The following is a 14,697-nucleotide window of genomic DNA, read 5'->3' on the forward strand; positions in this document are numbered from 1 at the left end:
CACAGCCAGAGGCATTTAACCTCCCCCACCACAGCATATATCACAGTGCACGCTGTATAGTGAGCTCCACAGGGAATTGAACAACAGTGTCAGTATTTACAGGGGGTCTTGGGGAGCGCGTCAGTATTTACAGGGGGTCTTGGGGAGCGCGTCAGTATTTACAGGGGGTCTTGGGGAGCGCGTCAGTATTTACAGGGGGTCTTGGGGAGTGTTTCAGTATTTACAGGGGGTCTTGGAGAGTGTGTCAGTATTTACAGGGGGTCTTGGGGATTGTGTCAGTATTTACAGGAGATCCTTGGGGAGTGTGTCACTATTTACAGGGGGTCTCAGGGGAGTGTGTCAGTATTTACAGGGGGTCGCGGAGAGTGTGTCACTATTTACAGGGGGTCTCCCAGGAGTGCGTCAGTATATACAGGAAATCCTTTGGGGGTGTCAGTACTTATAAGAGGTCTTGGGGAGTGTGTCAGTATTTACAGGGAGTCTTGGGGAGTGTGTCAGTATTTACAGGGGGTCTCGGGGGAGTGTCAGTATTTACAGGGGGTCTCAGGGAGTGTGTCAGTATTTACAGGGGGTCTCGGGGAGTGTGTCAGTATTTACAAGGGGTCTTGGGGAGTGTGTCAGTATTTACAGGGGGTCTCGGGGGAGTGTGTCAGTATTTACAGGGGGTCTTGGGGAGTGTGTCAGTATTTACAGGGGGTCTCGGGGAGTTTGTCAGTATTTACAGGGGGTCTTGGGGAGTGTGTTAGTATTTACAGGGGGTCTTGGGGAGTGTGTCAGTATTTACAGGAGATCCTTTGGGAGTGTGTCAGTATTTACAGGGGGTCTCGGGGGAGTGTGTCAGTATTTACAGGGGGTCTTGGGGAGTGTGTCAGTATTTACAGGAGATCCTTTGGGAGTGTGTCAGTATTTACAGGGGGTCTCGGGGGAGTGTGTCAGTATTTACAGGGGGTCTCGGGGGAGTGTGTCAGTATTTACAGGGGGTCTTGGGGAGTGTGTCAGTATTTACAGGAGATCCTTTGGGAGTGTGTCAGTATTTACAGGGGGTCTTGGGGAGCGTGTCAGTATTTACAGGGGGATCCCCGGGGAGTGTGTCAGTATTTACAGGGGGTGTCCCCGGGGAGTGTGTCAGTATTTACAGGGGGTCTTGGGGAGTGTGTCAGTATTTACAGGGGGTCTCGGGGAGTGTGTTAGTATTTACAGGGGGTCTTGGGGAGTGTGTCAGTATTTACAGGAGATCCTTTGGGAGTGTGTCAGTATTTACAGGGGGTCTCGGGGGAGTGTGTCAGTATTTACAGGGGGTCTTGGGGAGTGTGTCAGTATTTACAGGGAGTCTCGGGGGAGTGTCAGTATTTACAGGGGGTCTCGGGGAGTGTGTCAGTATTTACAGGGGGTCTCGGGGAGTGTGTCAGTATTTACAAGGGGTCTTGGGGAGTGTGTCAGTATTTACAGGGGGTCTCGGGGGAGTGTGTCAGTATTTACAGGGGGTCTTGGGGAGTGTGTCAGTATTTACAGGGGGTCTCGGGGAGTGTGTCAGTATTTACAGGGGGTCTTGGGGAGCGTGTCAGTATTTACAGGGGGTGTCCTCGGGGAGTGTGTCAGTATTTACAGGGGGATCCCCGGGGAGTGTGTCAGTATTTACAGGGGGTGTCCTCGGGGAGTGTGTCAGTATTTACAGGGGGTCCCCGGGGAGTGTGTCAGTATTTACAGGGGGTCCCCGGGGAGTGTGTCAGTATTTACAGGGGGTCCCCGGGGAGTGTCAGTATTTACAGGGGGTCTTGGGGAGTGTGTCAGTATTTACAGGGGGTCTTGGGGAGTGTGTCAGTATTTACAGGGGGTCCCCGGGGAGTGTGTCAGTATTTACAGGGGGTCTTGGGGAGTGTGTCAGTATTTACAGGGGGTCCCCGGGGAGTGTGTCAGTATTTTCAGGGGGTCTTGGGGAGTGTGTCAGTATTTACAGGGGGTCTTGGGGAGTGTTTCAGTATTTACAGGGGGTCTTGGGGAGTGTTTCAGTATTTACAGGGGGCGTCCTTAGCATTTATAGGGGGACTGAGGAGTCGGTCAGTACGATAAGGGGTTCCCCGTGGAGGGTTTAGGTATTTGAAAGGGGAGTCTGGTTTGATCTGGTGTTGATACTCACTGATTCCAATGCTCTTTGGAGACGCGATACAGAGTCCCGAACATGATGGGTAGGATTCCCTGGCAGTTTTCTTCAATCAAACTGAGAATGTATTCATTGTTCCAGAAATATAACGCCCGCTCTGCCACCTGCACAAAATATCACAAACCATCACCTACACCAGCGTGGGTCAGCACTTAACAAAGCCTCTCACACAGCCTCTCACCAATCACTGCCCCCTGATAATAGTTAAACCCTTCCCCCGTCATATACACACTCTGCAGCAGGAATCACTGCTCAGGGATTGGCAGCTGGTACACACAGGGAACAGCTGCACAGAGGGAGGAGAGGGGGGGCAAGACGGGGGGTGTGGGGGGGGTGCAGGGAGAGAGAGACGGGGGGGCGGGGAGAGAGAGACGGGGGGGCGGGGAGAGAGAGACGGGGGGGCGGGGAGAGAGAGAGAGACGGGGGGGCGGGGAGAGAGAGACGGGGGGGCGGGGAGAGAGAGACGGGGGGGCGGGGAGAGAGAGAGAGACGGGGGGGCGGGGAGAGAGAGAGACGGGGGGGCGGGGAGAGAGAGACGGGGGGGCGGGGAGAGAGAGAGACGGGGGCGGCGGGGAGAGAGAGAGAGACGGAGGGGCGGGGAGAGACAGGGGGCGGGGAGAGAGAGACGGGGGGGCGGGGAGAGAGAGACGGGGGGGCGGGGAGAGAGAGACGGGGGGGCGGGGAGAGACAGGGGGCGGGGAGAGAGAGACGGGGGGGCGGGGAGAGAGAGACGGGGGCGGCGGGGAGAGAGAGAGAGACGGGGGGGCGGGGAGAGACAGGGGGCGGGGAGAGAGAGACGGGGGGGCGGGGAGAGAGAGACGGGGGGGCGGGGAGAGAGAGACGGGGGGGCGGGGAGAGAGAGACGGGGGGGCGGGGAGAGAGAGACGGGGGGGCGGGGAGAGAGAGAGACGGGGGGGCGGGGAGAGAGAGACGGGGGGGCGGGGAGAGAGAGACGGGGGGGCGGGGAGAGAGAGACGGGGGGCGGGGAGAGAGAGACGGGGGGGCGGGGAGAGAGAGAGACGGGGGGGCGGGGAGAGAGAGACGGGGGGGCGGGGAGAGAGAGAGACGGGGGGGCGGGGAGAGAGAGACGGGGGAGAGAGAGACGGGGGAGAGAGAGACGGGGGAGAGAGAGACGGGGGAGAGAGAGACGGGGGAGAGAGAGACGGGGAGAGAGAGACGGGGAGAGAGAGACGGGGGGGTGGGGAGAGAGAGACGGGGGAGAGAGAGAGACGTGGGGAGAGAGAGAGACTGGGGAGAGACAGAGAGATGGGGAGAGACAGAGAGAGACGGGGGTGGGGAGAGAGGGAGAGACGGGGGGGAGAGGGCGAGAGATTGGGGGGGGAAGAGAGACGGGGGGTGGAGAGACTCGGGGAGGGGAAGAGAGAGACTGGGAGAGGTGCTGGAGGGGACAACAGGGTGGGCGACGGGGGAGGTGAAGACGTCAGAGACGCGGGGGGTCCGGAGACAGGGGGAGGGAGACGGTGGGGGGAGAGCAAGGCAGACGGGGAGGGGGCCAGGAACGGTCCTAAAATTGACGAGGTGAAACCCAACCACCCCATCCCACACCCAAATTACACACAGACGCCGACACGCACGGCCACACACAGACAGACAGACAGACAGACACAGACAGACAGACAGACAGACAGACAGACTCACAGCCACCGACCTGGAAATGGGGGCTGGAGATGCATTTCGCTATCCGCTTGAACAGTGCTTCCTGAATCTTCACAAACTGAGAGGGTTCGATAACATCCAAAATCTCTTCAAGTTCACCCAGAAACATTACCTCAGGAGGGAATCAGGAAAACTATTAACACCCGGTTATATCATCGGAATGAACGAGGCGCCAAGGTGTTCGCAGGTTAGGGAGGTGGGTTAAATGGTTTAACCGAGAACCGCTTGGTGATTTACAATCGGAGAGCAGCGAGATTCCGGGGTGTAGCGTCCCGTTAGCTGTGCGTTTTTACACCACTCTCTCCAGGTCGATATCCGAAACTTTGACATTCCCTCTGAACAGAAGTGACCCCAGAACTGAACATGGGGCATCACTACCCAACTCCCAGCCACTCCGAGGAACCTTCCACAACTCCTACTCGTGGTTTGATCTTTACTCCAGTTTGCTACCCCTCCCCTCGCCCTACAGCCTCTCCAATCGCTTCCTGTGTGGTCCCTCGTCAAAGACTTAGAAATTCTGTGAAAGCCACATTTACTGCCCCTACCCCATCCCCAGGTCCTTCAGAAATATAACACTCGCTCTGCCAACCAGCGCAGAAATGACCAACACCCACCACAGCTCAGCCTTTCACAATCCCACTCCTCCAACCCTCCCCCCAGCCCCACCATCCCCCAAGGCTCGTCAAGCACAGCCTCGCTGACTGACATCGGCGTCGAAACACAGGAACAGGAGGAGGCCATTCGGCCCCTCGAGCCTGCTCCACCATGGCTGACCTTTAACGTCAGCTCCGTTTTTACACACCGCATCCCTTTACCCAACTATAATCCAACGGTCTCAAAGAAAGCTTCAACCTTAACAGCTTTCTGTGGGTGGGTGGGTGGGGATGGTGGGGCGGGGGGAACAGAGGGGGCAGAGTTCCAGGTTTCCACTCCCCTCTGTGTGAAGAAATGCTTATTGACTGAACAGCCTGGCCCTCATTTTAAGGCTCCCCTCCCCCCTCCCCAGTTTGTTCTGGACTAGTGAAAACAGCTTCTCTGAATTTACCCTATCAAACCCAGTTATCATTTTAAACACCTCGATTAAAGCACTCCTTCATTCTCTAAACGCAAGGCTATGCAGGACAAGTCTATGCACTCAGCCCTCATAATTTAACTCTTTAAGCCCCTGGATCATTCTGGTAAATCTGTGCTGCACCCCGCCGAACCCCCGCCAAGGGTCAATAAATCCTTTCTGAGGTGCAGGACCCAGAACTGAACCGGGTTACTCCACATGAAGTCCTGCCAAAGACCTACATCCCAGCCATCTGGAGATGTTTGCACCTGGCCCCTAGGTTTCAGTGCTTTGTATACACGGACGTCCCAAATCCCTCCGCACCCCCTCGACAGTTCCCATCCTCCAGCCACAAGAAAACATCTCTTCTGGGCCTGCCTCTTCTGGATGACCACCCACTCGCCCACGGCGAATTCCATCCGCTACAGTTTTGTCCACCTGCTGAAGCTGCCGATGTCCCATCACAGCTTTCTGCTCACATCGGAACAACTTATCATACCTTCTAACTTGGTGCAGTTTGCAAGTTTGGATGTACAACCCTCCGTTCCTTCATCCAAGGCGTTGATAAATACGATGCAAAGCTGAGGCCCCCTGGGAGACTCCAACTCCATCAATCAACAAAAGCATTTCTTTCACTCCCAGAATTACCGCTTCATTGTCTCGAAAGTTAGCTCCAGTTCCATGTGTTCTAATCTTTGCTGATAACCTCTTGCGTGGAACCTTATCCAGTGCCTTCTGGGGCTCCGCACAGCCAACATCCCATCAACACTCCCCTATTCACCATGACATTGGCCTCCTCAAATAATTCCAACTCCAGTAGACAAGACCCGGGACTAACCCTTCACAAACCTACACTGACTGCCCGGTCAACTTGGACTCGTCCAAGTGTTCAGTCACCGTGTCCTTGACGACAGGTTCCAGTGACTGCTGCTGAATTGACAGGTCTCTCATTACTTGGGATACACCCTCCCTCCCTTCTTAAGTAAAGGAGCAACATCTGCAAATTTCCACTCTACCACTGAAATTCCTGAATCTATAGAGCATTCGGAAATGACCCCCTAATTTCCTCATCTTGTTTTGTGTGGTACCTGGGAGCAGATACCTTCAAATCCTAGAGATTTGTTTCTCTTAAGTCCCATTATTTCTTCCGCTCTCATGTGTATTAAAAAAAACTTACATTAAAACCACCGTGTCTCTCTGCTTGGCTTATTTTTTTAAGTTCCTCGGAACCCCCGGTATTTTGTCTCTCGCTCCACTGAGAGAATGGCTGGAATAACAAAAAGAGAGACCGCAAAAGATGGCCATTCCGCCCATCATGCCCGTGCTGGCTCTTGGAAAGGGTTCTCCAATTAGTCTCACGGCTCCCACCCTGCCCTTTTCCCCACACCTCTACAAAGTTGTTTCCCTCCAAGCGGGTCATCCAATTCCCCTTTCGAAAGTCCCGATTGAATCTGCTTCCGCCGCCCTTTCAGTCAACGCCTTCCAGATCACAACTCGCTGTGTAAAAAAAAAATTCTCCTCATCTCCCCCACCTCTGGTTCTTTTGTTGCAAAGCGAACACTTAACAAGTTTGCCGCTTCCTCATTACCCATTACTCTTCTTAACTGCTTGCTGCATCTGCATGCTTGCTTTCAGTGACTGGTGTACAAGGACACCAGGTCCCTTTGTACATCAACATTTCCCAATCTATCACCATTTAAATAATACTCTGCCATTCTGTTTTTCCTGCCAAAGTGGATAACTTCACACTTATCCACGTTATACTGCATCTGCCATGTGTTTGCCCACTCACTCAACCTGTGTAAATCGCCTTGAAGCCTCTTAAAACCTTCCTCATCGCTCGCCATTCCCACCAAGTTTCGTGCTGTCAGCAAACTTGGAAATATTACATTTGGTTCCCTCATCCAAATCATTGATATATATATATTGTGAATAGCTGGGGCCCAAGCACTGATCCCTGCGGTACCCCATTAGTCACCGCCTGCCACTCCGAAAAAGACCCATTTATACCTACTCTCTGTTTCCTGTCTGCTAACCAATTCTCAATCCATGCCAATATATGACCCCCAATCCCATGTGCTTTCATTTTACACACTAACCTCTTATGTGGGACTTTATCAAAAGCTTTCTGAAAATCCAAATACACCACATCCACTGGTTCTCCCTTATCTATTCTGCTAGTTACGTCCTCAAAGAGCTCCAGTAGGTTTGTCAAACATGGTTTCCCTTTCACAAATCCATGTTGACTTTGCCTAATCCTGTCCATAACTATTTTCTAAATATCCTGTTATTACAACCTTTATAACAGACTCTAGCATTTTCCCTACAACTGATGTTAGGCTAACCGGCCTGTAATTCACTGTTTTCTCCCTCCCTCCTTTTTTAAAATAGTGGGGTTACATTTGCCACCTCCCAATCAGCTGGGACCGTTCCAGATTCTACAGAATTTTGGAAGATGACAACCAACTATTTCCATGGTCATCTTCGTTAGTACCCTGGGATATAGATTATCAGGCCCTGGGAATTTATTAGCTTTCAGTCTCATTAATTTTTCCAGCACTATTTAGTTTTAGTAATACTAATTTCCTTCAATTCCTCCTTCTCACTAGGCCCTTGGTTCCCTCGTATTTCTGGGAAGTTATTTGTGTCTTCCTCTGTGAAGACAGAATTAAAGTAGTTGTTTAATTGCTCTGCCATTTCCTTGTTCTCTATTATAAATTCTCCTATCTCAGACTGTAATCCCCTGGCAATAAAGGCTAACTTACCACTTGCTTTCCTACTTGTTTGTGTGTTAATGTTCTATGATTCATGAATTTTAACATTACCCAGTCATGCACCACTTTAAATTTCTATTCTTCCTACCACAGTCAATAACTTCACACTTTGCCACATTGTATTCTATCTGCCATGTCCTTGCCCACTCGCTTACCCTTAATAAATCCCTTTGTGTCCTCCTCACAGCTTTCTTTCCCATCTAGCTTAGTTTCGTTAGCAAACCTGGATGCATTACACTCGGCCGCCTCATCAAAATCATTGATCTGAACTGTGACTAGCTTAGGCCCATGTACTGACCCTTGGGATACCTAGCTACTACCGCCCTACCAACCTGAAAATTAGCTGTTTATTCCGTCCCTCTATTATCATCTGTTAGTCAATCCTTAATCCATGCTAATATATTACCCCCGATCCTAATTTTGTCTAATAACCTCTTGTGTGGCATCTTATCGAATGCTTTTTGAAAATCCAAGCTCACTAATATAGTAAACTGTTGCAAGTCACTTCACAGGAGCATTTATCAAATATCGGACACCGTGCCCCATTAGGAGATTTAAGGCAGGATTATTTATTCTTTCATGGGATGTGGACGTCGCTGGCAAGGCCAGCATTTGGTGCCCATCCCTAATTGCCCTTGAACTGAGAGGCTTGCTCGGCCATTTCAGAGGGCAGTTAAGAGCCAACCGCATTGCTGTGGGGTCTGGAGTCAAATGCAGGCCAGACCAGGTAAGGACGGCAGATTTCCTTCCCTAAAGGACATTAGTGAACCAGATGGGTTTTTACAACAACTGATGATAGTTGTCACGGTCACCATTACTGAGACTAGCTTTCAATTCCAGATTCAGTAACTGGCTGCGATGGTGGGATTTGAACCCTCGGCCCCTAAGCATTAGCCTAGGCCTCTGTCACCAGTCCAGGCGGCCAAAAAGCTTGGTCAAAGAGTCAGAGTTTAAGGAGCAACATAAAAGGAGAGGCGGAGAGGTTTAGGGAGGAATTCCAGAGCTTAGGGCCCAGGCAAGTGAAAACATGGCCGACATCGGCGGAGCGATTAAAATTGGGAATGCGCAAGAGGCCGGAATTGGAGGTGCGTAGAGATCTTGGAGGGTTGTAGGGCTAGAGGAGATTATACATATAGGGAGGGAGGGAGGCCTTCGAGACATCCGAAAACAAGGACGAGAATTTTAGAATTTAGGTGTTGCCAGGTAAGGAGGCAAAGTAAGTTAGTGAGCACAGCTGAGGGGATTATATGAACTGTATTTGGTACAAGGAGAGCTTCAGATGAGCTCAGGTTTACTGGTGTTTGTGGGGGGTGGTGGGTGCAGGTGAAATTGGAACTTGAAAGGCCGGCCACAAAAACACAAATATGGATGAGGGTATCAGCAGATGAGACAGGGGAGGGACGGATGATGGCGGAAACAGGCAGTCTTGGTGATGGAAAGGATTTGGGAGTTGGCAGCTCAGCTCAGGGCTAAATAGGAGGCCAAAGTTGCAAGCAGTCTGATTCAGCTTTAGACAGTGGCCACTGAGCAGGCCATTTTAAGATCACTATTTACAAGCTGCTCCCTTACCAATGAATAGTTGAATTCTGGTTCATTATTCATCTTTAAAACCCAGTCTGGCCTGTTCCCTTGTTGGTTCTAAAATGAACTGTTCCAGCAGTGTCCCAAACACATTGTTGAAATTAATGCCTTTACCCCTTGAACTGATCTACTTCTCCCAGACTCTCCCATTATAACCACATTGTTTTTGCTACATCCTTCCCTCTTGTATTTTATACATCTATCCATTCCACCACTACTACAATCAGAAGGTCTGTAAACAACTTCCATCAGGGTCTTACATTCTTTGCTCTTCTCTAGTTCTGCCAATACCGCAGCTACTATCTGTTTGTCTCACTGATGTTAGTCCTCCTCCTTTCTAAAGAAACCATAGTTTGTGGCATATAGGAACATCAATGTGCATCACCAAGAGTGTCTCGGTAGCACCACTACTGACCGAGCGCTAAAGGACATAGCGGCTAGACTGGGTCAGCGACAGGTGGTGAGGGAACCAACAAGAGGGAAAAACATACTTGACCTCATCCTCACCAACCTGCCTGCCGCAGAGGTTTATCCATGATAGAATCGGTAGGAGTGACCACCGCATGGTCCTTCTGGAGATGAAGTCCCGCCTTCACAGTGAGGATACCCTCCATCGTGTTGTGAGGCACGACCACCGTGCTAAATGGGATGGATTTCGAACAAATCTAGTAACTCAAGGCTGGGCAACCATAGGGCACTGTGGGCCATCAGCAGCAGAACTGCACTCAAACACAATCTCTAACCTCATGGCCCAGCATATCCCCTACTCTACCATTACCACCAAGCCAGGGGATCAACCCTGGTTCAATGAAGAGTGCAGGAGTGCATAGCAGGAGCAGCACCAGGCATACCTAAAAATATGGTGTCAACCTGGTGAATCTACAACACTTGCGTGCCAAACAGCATAAGCAGCAAGTGATAGACAGAGCTAAGCGATTCCACAACCAATGGATCAGATCTAAGCTTTGCAGTCTTGCCACATCCAGCCCATGAATGGTGGTGGACAATTAAACAGCTCACTGGAGCAGGAGGCTCCATAAATATCCCCACCCTCAATGATGGGGGAGCCCAGCACATCAGTGCAAAAGATAAGGCCGAAGCACTTGCTATAATCTTCAGACAGAAGTGCTGAGTGGATGATCCATCTCTGCATCCTCCGGAGGTCCCCAGCATCACAGATGCCAGTCTTCAGCCAATTGGATTCACTCCACGTGATATCAAGAAACGGTTGAATGCACTGGATACTGCAAAGGTTATGGGCCCTGCCAATATTCCAGCAATAGTAATGAAGACTTGTGCTCCAGAAATAACTGCACCCCTAGCCAAGCTGTTCCAGTACAGCTACAACACTGGCATCTACCCATCAATGTGGAAAACTACCCAGGTATGTCCTGCCCACAAAAAGCAGGACAAATCCAACCCAGCCAATTACCATCCCATCAGGCTGCTCTCCACCATCAGTAAAGTAATGGGGCAGAGAGAGAGAGAGAGAATGGGGCAGAGAGAGAGAGAGAGAGAATGGGGCAGAGAGAGAGAGAGAGAACTTGCTTAGCAATAACCTACTCACTGAAGCTCAGTTTGGATTCTGCCAGGGCCACTCAGCTTCTGACCTCATTACAGCCTTGATTCAAATATGGGCAAGAGAGCAGAACTCAAGAGGTGAGGTGAGTGTGACTGCCCTTGACATCAAGGTCGCATTTGACTGAGTGTGGCATCAAGGAGCCCAGGCAAAGTTGGAGTCAATGCGCATCAGGGGGAAAACCCTCCGCTGGTTGAAGTCATACCTAGCACAAAGGAAAATTGTTGTGGTTGTTGGAGGTCAATCATCTTAGCTTCAGGACATCACTGCAGGAATTCCTCAGGGTAGCGTCCTAGGCCTAACCATCTTCAGCTGCTTCATCAATGACCTTTCTTCCACCATATAATCAGGAGTGGGGATGATCGCTGATGATTGCACAATGTTCAGTACCATTCGCGATTCCTCAGATACTGAAGCAGCCCATGTCCAAATACAGCACAACCTGGACAATATCCAGGTTTGGGCTGACAAGTGGCAAGTAACATTCACGCCACACAAGTGCCAGGCAATGACCATCTGCATCAAGAGATAATTTAACCATCACCCCTTGACGTTCAATTCAGCATTACCATCGCTGAATCCCCCATTATCAACATCCTGGGTGTTACCATTAACCAGAAACTGAACTGGACTAGCCATATAAATACTGTGGCTACAGGAGCAGGTCAGAAGTTAGGAATCCTGTGACAAGTAACTCACCCCCTGACTCCCCAAAACCTGTCCGCCATCTACAAGGCACAAGTCAGGAGTGTGATGGAATACTCCCCACTTGCCTGGGTGAGTGCAGCTCCCACAACACTCAAGAAGCTCGACACCATCCAGGACAAAGCAGCCCGCTTGATTGGCAGCCCATCCACAAACATTCACTCCCTCCACCCCCGACACACAGTAGCAGCAGTGTGTGTACCATCTACAAGATGCACTGCAGGAACTCACTAAGGCTCCTTTGACAGCACCTTCCAAATCCACGACCGCTACCGTCTAGAAGGACAAGGGCAGTCGCAAGTTCCCCTCCAAGCCACTCACCATCCTGACTTGGAAATATATCGGCCGTTCCTTCACCGTCCCTGGCTCAAAATCCTGCAGCTCCCTCCCTAACAGCACTGTGGGTGTACCTACACCACATGGGCTGCAGCGGTTCAAGAAAGCAGCTCACCGCCACCTTCTCAAAGAGTAATTAGGAATGGGCAATAAATGCTGGTCTAGCCAGCGACGCCCACATCTCCTGAAAGAATAAAAGAAAAAAATCCTCTGGCTGGGAAAAATCTAAAACTTAAGAGGCTGGAGTGAAATTAGGAAACACTTCTGCACACAAAGGGGTTGATAGAATTTTGTTAGCCGGAAGTATTAAGGGATATGAAGCTAGGTCACAGGTCAGCCATGATCCCACTCAATGACATAACAAGCTTGAGGAGCTAAATGGCCTCTTCCTGTTCCTACGGTCCTATACTTAGCTCCAAGCCACACCCAGCTTGTAGAAAAGCTCTGTAATGGTATCGGTTAATGGATGTTAATTATATTGTTAGGCTACAAGGTGAAGGGCACTGTTTCATTAAGCACTTGGAGCACATACAAATAGGGGATTCCTTTGGAAGTTTTGTTTTTTGTTATCGTGCCCCTTTAAGGGGCTTTCAATTAGTTAATTAGTTTACATTTGTTCAATTTGTTTAGAAAGAGCATATACCTCGGGGATGGATGGGACACTGGGTGTGCGTGAGACTGAACAAGTCCATAAACTCTCTCTCTAAAGAAAAGCTCTGTGTCTTGGTTATGACTTCAACCATGGATCCTGTTAACAGTATCCATATCACCCCCTTAAATCAGAACCTGTGCTCCTCACTTGTTTGGTTTATATCTTAGGCTGTGCACATTTTTGTACTGAACAATGATCTGAATAACTGTTCCTGCTCACACATCCTCACATTGTTGCACCTATTACACTTTTGGTTGCTGATGCACTGTACACATTTATACTGTCAACATTAATATATCTAGAAATTTTTCACTACTCCTGCTTTATTTTTAGCGTAGATTTTATCACTTCCTTCTCAGTAATCTTCATCTCTTGGTTTAATTTGACTTTGGTTTTTATTCTATATTTCCAATCTTTAGGCCATTATTCCCACACTGACCCTTCCTGCTTTATTAGTTTAAAGGGCTTTTCACAATCAATATTTACCCCCTCAATCAATATCACTAAAAACATTATCCCCTTACTGCTCGCATGAGCTTGCTGTGCACAAATTGGCTGCCTCAGTTTCTACATTACAACAGTGACTACACTTCCAAAAGTGCTTCGGTGGCCGCAAAGCATTTTGAGGCTGTGATTTCTACCAGGTTACTACGCAGTGGCGACGCGAGTGGGATTATCCAGTGGCAGGACACTGCCGTCAGTCCAGATGGACGCTCTGCCTACCGCACAACTGAGCAACGTCGTGTATGGGTTTCAGTGCCGGTGCGATGCCGGGTATGTTGGCTGCAAGTCCCAACGACTGGCTGATTGAATCAAACAGCACGTACCTTCGGTTGCTCGGAATAGGCAAGAGTGCAGACCGCACTCCACTAGACCGCGCTTGCAGATGTGATGCCTCGCTTGGACAGCGCTTGCTGAACAATCCTGAGTGTGCTAATAGCTACACTAACAACCAATTGAAGGTAATCAGTCAAGCCCGGAACGCAGCTCATTTACACCTGCTAGAGGTGACATGTGGGGACCCATTCCCTGCAAACAAAAAGAATTTGTTCAAGCTCGGTGCCTTTTTTGAACAGCCCGTGAGCTTCGGGAGCCTATAGCTCCCTGTTGCTTTCTCTATGGCAACACCTCGGCCAATCAGAGTTGACTTGCCAACCAATCAGCACCCTTTTCCCGGTGACAAATCTTCTCTTTTCAGCAACACGACGATTTCCCCCATTTCTCGGGGAAAACATCACGGGGGCGTGAATGGCGCCGTATAAATGTAAGTCGCTCTTACACGTAGCCCCCGAAAAAGTGGAGTGCTTCCTCCCTTTCAGACCGTCTGCCACTTGCTGAGAGACAGCAGCAGAACGGTTTGTCCCACCAGTGTACGATTCTCCACCAGGACACTGCACGCTCCACAGATCCATGGGCTTATCTAATCCGAGCTCTAGCGGGCAGGGAGCTGCCTGACCAGGCGATGCAAGGGAGTTGGCAGGGGTCAGGAATTCCCAGCGATCTCCAAACATTTTCCTCCTATTAGATCACTGCTGCAAGCGAGGATTAGCGTCTATTGAAAGTGCAAGTGAGTGGGACACTAATTATCGCTCAAATCCACCGGATCTTCGAGAAGCCAAATCCAGGGATAATTATAGCATTAAACAGATTGACAGCGGGATAAACACTCACTCAGGTAAGGGTGGAAAATGTGAGTCAGAAGCTAGTGACTGCCCTGCAAAGCCAGACGATATAGCTCATCCTGGAAACGGAGTCCAGAAGTTGCACTGAATGTTATTTTGATATTTTTGGAACAGTTCACTGCTGGCAGTGGTATTGCCCTATCATAATCCTAACAGGCAACGGTATGGTCAGTAACACAGGGTCTCTAACCCCAGTAAGCCCACATCCCCTGCATGCCCACAATAATCAAAGACCCTGTGTACAAACCACTGCGAACATCAGTAATCACCCAGTGTATAAACCACTGCGAACATCAGTAAACACCCAGTGTATAAACCACTGCGAACATCAGTAAACATCCAGTGTATAAACCACTGCGAACATCAGTAAACACCCAGTGTATAAACCACTGTGAACATCAGTAATCACCCAGTGTATAAACCACTGCGAACATCAGTAATCACCCAGTGTATAAACCACTGCGAACATCAGTAAACACCCAGTGTATAAACCACTGCG

General features: G+C 50.0%; 1 protein-coding gene across 1 annotated transcript in view; it reads right to left on the reverse strand.

Annotated features, from left to right (window-relative positions):
• ppp2r5b (protein phosphatase 2, regulatory subunit B', beta) overlaps positions 1–14,697 on the reverse strand; it is an 85,722-nt gene that overhangs the window by 1,212 nt on the left and 69,813 nt on the right. Inside the window, exons 7-8 of the mRNA XM_078532695.1 lie at positions 3,831–3,950; positions 2,138–2,265 (exon numbers count right to left, since the gene is read on the reverse strand). Coding sequence (XP_078388821.1) covers positions 2,138–2,265; positions 3,831–3,950 — 248 coding nt within the window. The remainder of the gene's footprint in view (positions 1–2,137; positions 2,266–3,830; positions 3,951–14,697) is intronic.

Source organism: Cetorhinus maximus, chromosome 31, assembly GCF_964194155.1.
Source record: "Cetorhinus maximus chromosome 31, sCetMax3.hap1.1, whole genome shotgun sequence".
Classification (NCBI taxonomy): domain Eukaryota; kingdom Metazoa; phylum Chordata; class Chondrichthyes; order Lamniformes; family Cetorhinidae; genus Cetorhinus; species Cetorhinus maximus.